This window comes from Chelonoidis abingdonii, chromosome 21 (assembly GCF_003597395.2).
Source record: "Chelonoidis abingdonii isolate Lonesome George chromosome 21, CheloAbing_2.0, whole genome shotgun sequence".
NCBI lineage: Eukaryota > Metazoa > Chordata > Testudines > Testudinidae > Chelonoidis > Chelonoidis abingdonii.
Window position 1 is genome coordinate 7,827,602 of NC_133789.1, and position 11,743 is coordinate 7,839,344.

Consider the following 11,743-nt stretch of genomic DNA (forward strand, 5'->3'; position numbering starts at 1 on the left):
TATATATATACACACACACACCCTTACAGAAATGCATGTATATTATACACACACACACACCCTCCTTACAGAAATACATGTATATTATATATATACACACACACTTACAGAAATGCATATATATTATATATATACACACACACACACCCGTTACAGAAATGTATGTATATATATACACACACACACACACTTACAGAAATGCATATATATTATATATATATATACACACACCCCTTACAGAAATGTATGTGTATATATATATATACACACACACCCTTATAGAAATGCATGTATATTATACACACACACACCCTTACAGAAATGCACATATATATACACACACCCTTACAGAAATGCATGTATATTATATATACAGACACACACACACTCTTACAGAAATCCATGTATATTATACACACACATCCCCTTACAGAAATGCATGTATATTATATATATACACACACACACCCTTATAGAAAAGCTACATTAAATAAAGCCTAAAGTGGGTTAATGCAAATTAACAACAAAAAATAAATCTTGCATTTATTATTTGCCACCTTTTCTGCAGCGCTCCCGAGTCAAGCACTTTACTGACAGTTCCCCAGCCCAGAAGTGCGTACAGCCTAAACAGAGATCCCATTCAGGCATCCTGCAATGTGGAATGAATATGTTGCAAATAAAGGCCTCAATCCCTGCACGGAGATTAGATTCCCGCACTTGGGCAAATATCACTTTAGGATCCAAGCTAAAGTTTGCTGTGTGGCATGTGTACAAACAAACAAACAAACAAGCCCACAACCAACCAAAACCCAGCACACCCAAAAAAAAAAGCCTCTGAGCCTTAAAAAGATGCTATGATGCAGAATAAAAGGATCAACTCCCACACAGTTTCCTTATCCCTGGTGAAGCATTTTGTACATCATCATTCCAAAGTAGCTAAGTCTGCAGCAATCTGGGAGAAGCAAATTGCACCATGACAGGATGGATCCCAAACTCAATTGTTTTCTAGATTCTCGTGAAAGTCCCTTGAGGAAGCACCAGGCATCTTCCTTACTTTTCCATAAAGGGTTTTATTTATCCTCCCTTTGTATGCAGCAGTTTAGCAAAAAGAGGATTAGTTTGTTACCACTGATGAAATTAAAGATGACCCACAAAGAATTTTTTGTTTTAAATCGTGCGTGTGCTCCTTTTTGCTTCTTAATCATGGAGAAAGCTGAAAAGGGTGGAAGGTTTACTCCCCTACCCCCCCTCCCCGTTTAGCAATATCAAATCTTGTCTAGTTTGCCAGTCATCCACAGTGTTTTCCAGGATAGGAAATACTTACATTTTTAACATCAAGAAGCAGCTGGGAGGACATTTTTGTTTTGTTTTGTAGAAAGAGGTGGACCCCCACAAAAAACTTCTTTAAACATCCCAGTCCAGAGCAGCAAACAATGGCGTAAACCTACTTCCCTCCCACCCCTTTGCAGGTCACCTTTAAGAGTAAACTTCCCATTGGGGCTACTATGCACTATAGCGATACATAAATAATAGCATAGACATGCACTTCACACAAGGTTTCTAGGATCCAACTCTGAATGACATAACCCTCCCCTACCCAATGTCCTTCTCTAAGTATGGTAATTTTGTCAAGGTGCCAACCCCTGTTTTGAACAAGGTGAAATTGAAGGCACATAGTAACTATGGTGACCAGATGTCCCGATTTTATAGGGACAGTCCCGATTTTTGGGTCTTTTTCTTGTATAGGCTTCTATTGCCCCCCACCCCCATCCCGATTTTTTCACATTTGCTGTCTGGTCACCCTAGGAATAACAGCAGGATATATGGGACTGAGGGCCCAGATTAGAGCATGAGATTACAAGTGCAGGAGGTGCATGGTGTGGGATTGGAGATATGGGGGAAGGGGGGGATGGGAGTGGGGCAAAGGAGGATATAGGGGCAGGGTTGGGGTGTAGGGAGGAAGACAGGGTGAAGAGGAGCGAGATTTAGGACACAAGTGGGAATGGGGTAGAAGGAGAAAGGGGTCTACATGATCTGTGCCAGTTTAGGGGATGCATCTGGAAGGAGGGGGGGTACAGGTAGAACGGGGGGGGGCAGGCGTTGGATTTGGGGCCAGGAGCTGACTTAGGGGGCGTGGGACGGGACATCGGGGACACAGGAGCAGAGGACGGCCCGGGGCTGGGGGAAGCAGCAACGACCAGCTGGGCTGGGGCGAGGCCGGCCACACAGCGGGGCCCCGGGGGGGGGCAGAGAACGCGCGTGGCGCACCGTGTGTCCCCACCCCCTCCCCGTAGGGCCCCGGCGGCCGCTGAGGCCTCTGGGAAATGTAGGCGGGGAGGAGGCGCTGTCAGAGGGGAAGGGAGGGAGGAGGGAGCGTCATCATCTGGGAACTGCCGGTAACGGGGCGGCGGCGGCGGAGGGTTCAAGGGGGAGGGTGCGCGGGCTGAGGGAGGGGGAAGGGCGGTAGAAGGGCCCCGTGGTTAGAGCGCGAGCCTGGGGGGCTCCAGAGAGCTGGGTTCGAGTCCTGCGCCAGCCTCACGCTGCTGGGGGGGGGGCAGGCCCAGGGAGCCCCTTCGGGGGGTAAATGCGTTAAAGGGGAAGTCTTGGGGGGTATCAGTGATGGGGGGCAGGATCCCGTGCCCCCTGCAGTAAAGGGAGAGGTATCAGGCTCCCCTGCCCCTTAGGGGGCACCTGTTTTTCCATCTGCCTCAGCCCAGACACCCCTCCCCCCCACAGTCACACCAACTCTGTGCAAACTAGGGGTGGATTTAAAGTTGCGCCTGAGGCCACGGCAGGTGCAGCCTTGCAGCTCCTGCACCTGGTCGCGGGTCCAGGCCTTTCTAACGCTCTCCCCTGTCCTTTCAGCCTGGCCGCCATGGACGCCTTGTACAGCCGCGGAGTCCTGTTTGCCGAGATGCTGCAGGCCGGGCCGCCCTGGCTGGAGCAGTTCTGGCTTTCGGTGACCTTCTTGGCTGATCCCAAATGTATCTTCATTGTCTTCTTCCCCCTGGCTTATTTTCTGGACCGGAAGGTTGGGGTGGCAGTGCTGTGGATCGGTTTAGTCTCCGAGTGGCTCAATATAGTGGCTAAATGGTAAGAAAAGGTTTCTTCCGAGACATTCGGATAGACACATACACAGTCCAGGGCCTGAATCCCCTCTACTGCCCCAGGTAGCAAACTCACTGGACCAAGAAACCCATGTGCTCAGGATGTTATTACTAATGAAACCCATCTTCCCAGTGATCTGTTTTTATGGTGTTCTAGGAAAATGCAGCAAGGCACATGCTGGCTTGCCCAGCATCACCGCCTTTACGTGAAGCATGAGTCACTACTCCTGCAATAAGGAAGCAGCATGAGACAAAGCCACTCCCTCCCGAATCATGTACTTCCCCTTAAAAAATAAAATCTGCTCACTGCGTGGTTTCTTCTTCTGAAGCAGCCAGAATTGGCCACCGTCCGAGGGGGGAAGCTGAGCTGGATGGATCCACCAGTCTGGTCCATTGTAGCAGTTCCTACACTCCTATGTCCTACTGACACTTAAAAGTATTCACTCCCATTAGCCCAACTGTGAGCCGGAGCCTGTTTCTGCCTCACGACAGATGCATCAACTAAATCCCAGCTATGGGATCTTTATTACTAACAACAATGGCAGAGGCAGAAAGATGCCAGCGTGACTCCAGATCCCAGGTGGAAAGTGCAGCAACAGCAGCTAGAAAAGTCAGCGTGATTACAGGGCCCTACTCCTGCCACCTCACCCCACTTTAATACTTGTGGACAGATGTGTGCTAGCCAAGGAGCAAAGAGTGTGGGGATCCACACCCAGCACCGCCAAGAGCCATGGAAGCTCTGAAGTATGCTCCTCCCCACTTTATACACACTCTTAGAACTGACTCAGAGTCCACAGGAATCAATGGGAGGCTGTCCATTGACTCTACTGAGCCCGATCCTATGCCCATCAAAGTCAGTGAGACACTCCATTGACTTCAGTGGGCTATGGGTCAGGCCCACACAGCCCATAAATATCACCTAACTCGTCTCTACTTACCTGCATTCCTCTTGTCTACTCTCTTTCTGCCTCTTCCTCTGCTCGCCTCACCTCTCTTCCTACTCCTTTTTTAACCTTCAGGCGTTCTCTTAATAACCCAGCAAATAGCAATTGCAGGCACACGGAGCCAGATCCTGATCTCATTTATACGGGCGCAGACTCAGCGTCGCACTGCTGTCGTCAGTAGAATTAATCAGGTGTCACTCGGAGCAGACTGGCCCACATGCTGGACAGTGTGCTGCTGGGAGATCCCTGTGCAGTGGTCACAGGCCTGCTGACTGGGCAGACTTATCAAAACTAGGAACCAGAATCAGCTGACCTACTTCCTCAGCCATCTGGAGGGAGAAAAGGACCTGGCTGGCACTGAGGTCACATGTCAGCCCTGATGCACCCTAAATCAGTGGTCCCCAACCTTTTTCATCTGGCGGGCGCTAGATGACGAGCCATGGAGGACTGTGGCGGCGGACAAGCATCCGCCGAAATTCCGCCGATAAGTGGCAATGTCAATAGGCGTCACCGTCGAAATACTGCCAAAAATTTCCGGCATTTCAGCGGCGACGCCTCTGGATGACTCAGCTTGTTGGCGGCATTTTGGCAGATGCTCGTCCACCAGCCAGTACGCGGGCGCATTTAGACACCCCAGCGGGCGCCATGGCACCCATGGGCACCGCATTGGGGACCCCTGCCCGAAGTCATGGATCAGGCTTTGCCCTCAACTGTGTCCCATGGGGCTATTGGCTCCAGAGAGGATGTGGCTTCTGAGAGACGGGCTTTTTGTTATTTAGCCTTCACAGTTCTGTCTCCTCTTTCTGTCCGTAGGCTCTTGTTTGGTGAACGGCCATTCTGGTGGGTCTATGAATCTGGACTCTCCAGCAAGGAAAAAGTCCTGCTTCGCCAGTTCCCTGTCTCCTGTGAAACAGGGCCAGGTTGGTTATTAAGATGGCTAAAGTTTCAGCTTGTATGTCTCCAGAAAGTACCACAGCGGTGTCCTATATTCCCATAGCACCTTCCTCCCAAAGGATTGCAAAGTGCTCTTCAGCATGTGCACGTACACAGGAATCACATTACCAACCACTGACGTGCAGTCCCCTCTGAGGGGGGGGATGTGACGGCTGATTAACAGTGCATAGCATTGCTTCATAAGAGTTCAGGATGGGAAGTGAAGCGTGTGGTACTGAATTGAAACTGCAGAAGGAATTTAGGGAAGCAGGAGGCAATACTCAGCACTGGAATTTGGCCAAGACAGCTGATTGACACCCCCGTACCATCACTGGAAGCCGAGTCCCCTCATTACAGAAGGCCTGCCCACTTAAGCTCCTGGTGTGTCAGTTTCCCCATCTGTAAAACATCCGTGAGGATTCCTACTGTCCTTCTGTGAAGTGCCTTGAGATCCACAGATGAAGAGGGCAACAGATGAGGTCATTGTTGTTGATGGTCGTATAACAGGCAACCCTAAAGGGAGGCCAGAGGGGACTTCTAATGGGACATTCACAAGCTCCTTCCCTTCTGGTCTCTCGGTTGGCTAGTTACACAAAGGCAGCCTCAGATCCACCTCAATTTCTGAGGACTAAGCGGAAATGGGCTCTCAGGGCCTGATCTGACTCCCACTTGTCATCCAAGGGAAGTGGGCTGATGCCGTCCGTGAGGAGGACATTACCAGGTCCTGGGCATTTATAGAATTTGGCTGTCTGCAGGCCCTGGCAGCACTGCTGGACTGACTGTGCTCAGCCCACTTGGTCTGGGCCTTTGGAATGGGACAGCGCAGACAGTGCCTCAACCTTAAGTAACCAGTCAGCTGGGGTCCTGGCACGGGAGAGACAGAGCTCAGCTGTAAGGCCATTAATTAGCCTGTGATTCTCAGCAGAACACATTAGTGAACAGTGGGAAGTGAAGTCTGTGCTACCAACCTTGGCAAGTAATAAATATCACTGCCTGCTTCTAGGCCAGGAAATCCCCGGGAAGGTCGGCTGTCTGACAGCAGGCAGTGGGATGAAGGAGAATCTTGCTTGGCCTTTCCTGCCTGGCTTCTCCCTTACCCTAAAAGTCCAGCCTCCAGCTCCTTTTCCTGGGATCACCATTCCTTCCCCTCTGCCCTGTGAAGCCCCAGTCTCCTGCCCCGGTGGCTGAGTGCCAGCCCACGAAGGCAGATGGCTCTAAGGAAGGTTCAGTTTCCTCTCCCTGCATCTGGCGTGTGGATACTCATGCGGTGAGAACCTTGAGTGCCAGCAGCCAGAAGAGTGGGAGACCTGAGGCCAGTCTTGACCACCCCTCTCCCATGACATTATAGTGAGGAGGGTGCGCAGAGTAATACACAAGCCAGAGAACCCAGCAGTCTGCCCAGATCAGAGTCATAGAAACAAGGCAACTTGAATACAGCATCTTATAGTACCGTAATCTCCTTGATACTGCCACCCTTCTCTGGGCTCAGTTCCCCTCTCATGCCAGGATAACGCTAGCCACTTCCCTGAAGCTACTCCCCGTTTACACTGGTGTTAAGTGAACAGAGAATCAGACTGTGAGGGCCAGCCCCTCTGTATTCACCAGCTGAGGATCTGGCCAGGAGCCCCTAGTAGGGGTGGTTTCAGCACAGGCTGGTGGATCTTACTGGGGGCCAGTCTGGCTGTGTGACTTTTGGTTACAAACACTCTTGCCAAACGGGTCAGTAACCCTTCCTTCCTAGCAAGCAGCCAACTAACACTTAGCTCTTTCCTGGCACATTTCATCAATAGATCTCACAGCACGTTACAAAGGTCAGTGTCATTCCCTTTTGTTTCATAGATGGGGAAACTGAGGCACACACTTCTGCCCCCCTACCCCATGGTCCCCCTGCATGCCAGTGGCAAAGCTGGAAATAGAATCCAGATCTACTGGTTCTCAGTGCCCTACCTGCTAGGCCATGCTACCTCCAGACCCTAACTATCCTCTCACAGAGACAGGCAGGAAAAATATTTAACCCCTCGTGTTCCCTTTATACAGGTAGCCCCTCTGGCCATTGCATGATCACAGGGGCAGCCTTGTGGCCTATCGCCACTGCTCTCACGGCGTTGGCATCCCGACACTCCACTAGGTAGGTGCTGCAGGGGCCCTGGGACAGGCAGTTCCCCAACCCCCCGTTGTTGGCAGGGTGGGCATTTGCATGGAGGCTGTCATAACACAGTTGAGCCACGCTGCACAGATATACCCTGCGGCATGTCCTGTTCCAATGGGTACAACTATTACGCTATCAGTTATACTTCTATTTAGTGTTAGGGTAGTGCCCTGAGACCCCCCATCAGGATCAGCCCCCCAGGGCCTGAGTCCCCAATGTTGGGTCATCATTTCCATATAAGTGTAAAGCAGGTAGAAAGCGCGGCCATTCAGCTCTGGTAGCATCTCACACCCAGCTCGTAGAATCGACCCCCCGGGTGGCTATCAATGCAATTGCTGGGGTGAGCGATGCAATGTGATGGAAACACAGGATGTTCAAACAGCAGAGAATCCTGTGGCACCTTATAGACTAACAGACGTTTTGGAGCGTGAGCTTTCGTGGGTGAATACCCACTTCGTCAGACGCAATACTTGATACTTGACAGAATGTTCAAAGACGATTATTGAGATGCAACAGACGCTACGGACATAGGGAATATTCCAAGACTATGGTGTATCTTTATCGGCTGCCTAGCGATTGTTTTCCTGGCCTAATGGGAGAGCGATCGTGCTATATTCCATGCTTCCGAAGCATTGCATCAGTCACAGCTAGTTGTAGTCAAACCCAGCATGCCTGAAAGGTGTTAAACCCTGTCTCTACTAAGTGCTGGGAGGGGCTTAATACCATGTTAGCTAATTGTATTATTCAACTAAGCCCCGATTCAGCAGGCAGTCCCTACTGAGCAGAGCATTTATACATGTGCCTAGCTGTTCACTGAGCACTTAAATCTCCTTAAACGTGCATCCACAAACAAGCATGTGCATAGGAGCTTTGCTGAGCAGGGACGGACTTAACCAAGGGCTTCAGGCCCAGATATTTAAAGGTATTTAGGCATTGCTGCGCTCACTGTGTGATGTCCAACTGATTTAGGAGCCTTAAGTCTGGGCGAAGTGCCTAGATCCCTTTTGAAAATGAGATGTAAGGCTCCTAAATCAGTTGGGCATCGCACCGCTGAGCGCAGCATCACCAAAAAAACCTTCCAAATCTGGGCCTTCATGTTTTGCTGGCTTGGAGCCCAAGACAGGGTTTTAGTGAGCGACTGGGAAGCCCCTGGCAAAAATGGGCAGGGTCCCCTCGAAGTAGGACAGTTTCCAGGAAATGTAGCGCTTGGACTTTGGCCACGCCCCCCTGTCCCGCTGTGAGCGACTATTGCAAAATAGGAAACAATCCTCTGAAAAAATTGGAGGAAGTTCCAACAACTCCAAGAAAAATCTCGGCAGAAAAATTCACCGTTTTGTTGCAGTTTTCTGTTCCCCTTCGACTATCTTTTTTTGCCTCGCGTACGAGTCTTTTTGTCCCTCTTCTTTGGCCCAGTTCTCCAGCGGCCTGTTCCTCCCCTGGTCACTCCCGCCAGTACAGAGTGTTCAGAACGGCAGTCACGGTGCAGGGCAAGGGGGATCAGACTCGCTGGTGACTAGGACCGAACCGTGCAGTGCTCAGGTACCCCGGTGCTACGTACCCGGACGGATCAGTAGGGTGGGGTGGCCGGACTGGTAACACTGAGGTGACAGAGCTGCCCCTTGTGCTTGGCAGGCAGGAGGGCGTGTGTTCTTTTCCCACCCAGCTGTATTACTCCCATTCCTTTCCCCCCCAACAGCCGGCTGGTGAAGCTAACCCCCTTCCTGGCCTACTTTCTCCTCCTGCTGGCTGTGGGGCTCTCGCGCATCTTCATCCTGGCGCACTTCCCTCACCAGGTGCTAGGTGGCATTGTGGCTGGTTAGTAGATCTGGGGGGGCGGTGGGCCTGGCAAGCAGAGGGAGGAGGCTGGCTGGCTGGCTGTCACCCAGAGGAAAGGAGGTGGTGACTGCATTCAGACACTGGCCCCATCTGGGCTGGGGGCTGTGCTAGCCGAGCCGTTTGGCAGGCCCTCATGGCTGGCACCAGCGCGGTCTGGCCCAGGTCCCAGCATGGCTTCTATACTCGGTTTCCATGTGATCTGGCCCTGGTCGCACTCGTCTGGCCAATTAGCCTGCAGCCTTGCTGCGAGCCTGCGCTAAGCCCCAGGGTGGAGGGTAGCCCCCAGGGTCTCATGGGAGAGGAGGCAGCCCAGGTGGGAGACACGTCCTCAGGAGGAAGGTGCTGTCCCTGAAGGGATCTGGCTAGCTCCTGTCCCGCCGGGGCACATCCAGCTGCCATCAGGCTCGGGTAGGTCACTGCAATCATCCGCTTGGGGCTGATGGGCCCTAAGTATCCGCTCACCCTCCCCTCTCTGAGCCCCCCTCTGTGGCCAGCACAGCCCCACTGGCCCTTGCTCCCCTTGCAAGGCGGATGGCAGACAGTGGGTTACACCTACCCCTCCCTGGTTGAGCTGTGACCTGGAGCCCCAGCTGACCCAGGCAGCGGGACTCCGCTCCTCAGGACCTGCTCAGCTGGTGGCGTCTGAGCCTTTCTCCCCATTGGGAGGGACCTGTGGCCAGCACCCTCCTCCCTCACTGCCGGGCAGCATCAGACTCCGACCTCAAGCTACAGCCCCTTCCTCCCCCTCCCAGTCCTCAGGCTGCTGCCTGCCAAGACTCCCTGCCCCTCTGCCTTGTGTCTCTTTGCTGCCTAGGAGCCGCCCTGGGCTGGATGCTGGATTCCTGCGTCCCAGCAGAGAGGAAGCTGAGTTTCTACCTTGCCACTTCGCTAGCCCTGCTGCTGAGCGCCATTGGGCTGTACTGGAGCATGGTCGCTCTTGGCGTGGACATCGACTGGTGAGCTTCTCACGGGAAGAGGGTCCCTTTACCCGGCTTCCTGATCAGAGAGACCCAGGCCCAGCACGGCCTGAACGGCTGCAGGACCCGAGCATATAAACCCACCGGTTACTGGCAACCTACCTGTGGCATCTTCCTTCCCCTGGGGCTGTATGCACAGGAATCCCCACCCTTCCTCTGGGTGCCACACAGCCGATTCTACAGTCACTCCAGCTGAGAAGGCAGAATTGCCCAAGAGAGAGCAGGCCCAGGGACCGGATAACACCCACACTCTTGGAAAGTGCCTTGGAGAGCAGCGACCAGGGGGCCCTGGCCAGGCACACCACCGGTGTGTTGGCTTCAGCATCCTCTTGGTCCAGGGCTCTCTCCTGGCACAGTTCAAGGAGCCACCTCTGGGCATAATTTATTCAGAACACAGACCAACAGCTCAGCCCTTTTCAGCCATCCAGCTCTGGCTCCTCAGGGCAGCAGGGTCACTCAGCTAGCCATTCCACCGATCTCCTAGCCCTCAGCCCCCTGGCACTAGCTCTGCAGCTCAGGAAGGTCAGCTGATGGCCCCTCACCTGGGCTCAGCAATTTCTCCCTAGTCCCAGGAAGGGCCTGCAGAGCTTTCCGCTCTCTGCAGCTTCCCTGTCTCTCCCAGGTAGCTCTCCCCTGACCCTCTCCTTGCTCTTCCCTGGCAGCTCTAACTCTCCAGGACTCCACCCCCTGGGGCCCAGGGGCCCCCTTTTAAGCCCATGTGGGAGGCAGCTAATCAGTCATAGGTCCACAGAACCCTGCACCCTCTGAAAGGGCCGGTTACCCTCTGGATCTTTTATGACCCCAGAGCCTCTCCCTAGCACTGCCCTAAGGCTGGGGTCAATGTGGACTCCAGCCAGCCTCCTGACTCACTCACAGGAGGGCTGGCCCCTTCCTCAGGGCTGAGCTCAGAGCGGGGGCAACAGGGCCGCTAGATTACTGCCAGGCCTCTTCGTGAAGAGCTTTCAGGCACTGACATTTCTCCACCACTCATCTAGGTCAATTCACCTGGCCACTAAATGGTGCCTGAACCCAGAGTGGATCCGCATAGAGACGAGGCCCTTCGCGTCGCTGTGCCGAGACACAGCCTCTGCCGTGGGCCTGGGCCTGGCCACCCACTCCTCCTTCTACACCCAGCTGAGGCACGAGAGACCCGGCTGGAAGCGGCAAGCCGTGGGCGCTGGCCTGGCCCTCACTGCCCTTCAGGGCCTGAACGACGTGGTGCAGCCGGAGAACGTCATCCTGTGGTACGGCCTGAACTTTCTGAAATACGCCAGCTTCCCGTGGGTAGTGATGGCACTTGTTCCGTGGCTGGTCCAGTCGCTCCCTCTCACGCAAAGCCGGCCACACTCCAAGTAGCACGTCCAGTGCATCAGTGAGCCAGACAGATGGCGGGTCACTCACCCGAGGGGGTGTGGCTGGAACTACCCGCATATCCCTAAACTAAATCTCCTAGCAAGTGGCAGCATCTGTCCTCCCAGCTTCCGTCACTAGAATCAGAGTCATAGAATCATAGAATCAAAAGGTTGGAAGGGACCTCATGAGGTCATCTAGTCCAACCCCCTGCTAAAGGCAGGACCATTTTCCCTAAATAATCCCAGCCAGAGTGCGGTCTAGCCGGACTTTAAATAGCTCTAAAGATGGAGATTCTACCACCTCCCTAGGTAACCCATTCCAATACTTCACCACTCTCCTAGTCAGAAAGTTTTTTCTAATATCCAGCCTCGACTTCCGCAACTGCAACTTCAAACCATTGCTCCTCGTTCTGTCCTCCGTCACCACTGAGAACAGCCTAGCTCC

At 53.2% G+C, this 11,743-nt stretch overlaps 1 protein-coding gene across 3 annotated transcripts in view; it reads left to right on the forward strand.

The window, feature by feature from the left end:
- Positions 1 to 11,737, forward strand: part of G6PC3 (glucose-6-phosphatase catalytic subunit 3) — a 147,534-nt gene extending 135,797 nt beyond the window's left edge. Inside the window, exons 2-7 of one of the 3 annotated variants that reach the window (XM_075059619.1) lie at positions 2,737 to 3,093; positions 4,865 to 4,971; positions 7,022 to 7,112; positions 8,830 to 8,948; positions 9,784 to 9,925; positions 10,942 to 11,737. In XM_075059619.1, coding sequence (XP_074915720.1) covers positions 2,876 to 3,093; positions 4,865 to 4,971; positions 7,022 to 7,112; positions 8,830 to 8,948; positions 9,784 to 9,925; positions 10,942 to 11,302 — 1,038 coding nt within the window. In that variant the 5' untranslated portion in view covers positions 2,737 to 2,875 and the 3' untranslated portion in view covers positions 11,303 to 11,737. The other 2 variants (XM_032791522.2, XM_032791523.2) reach the window with 2 other exon arrangements.
- The last annotated feature ends 6 nt before the right edge of the window (positions 11,738 to 11,743 follow it).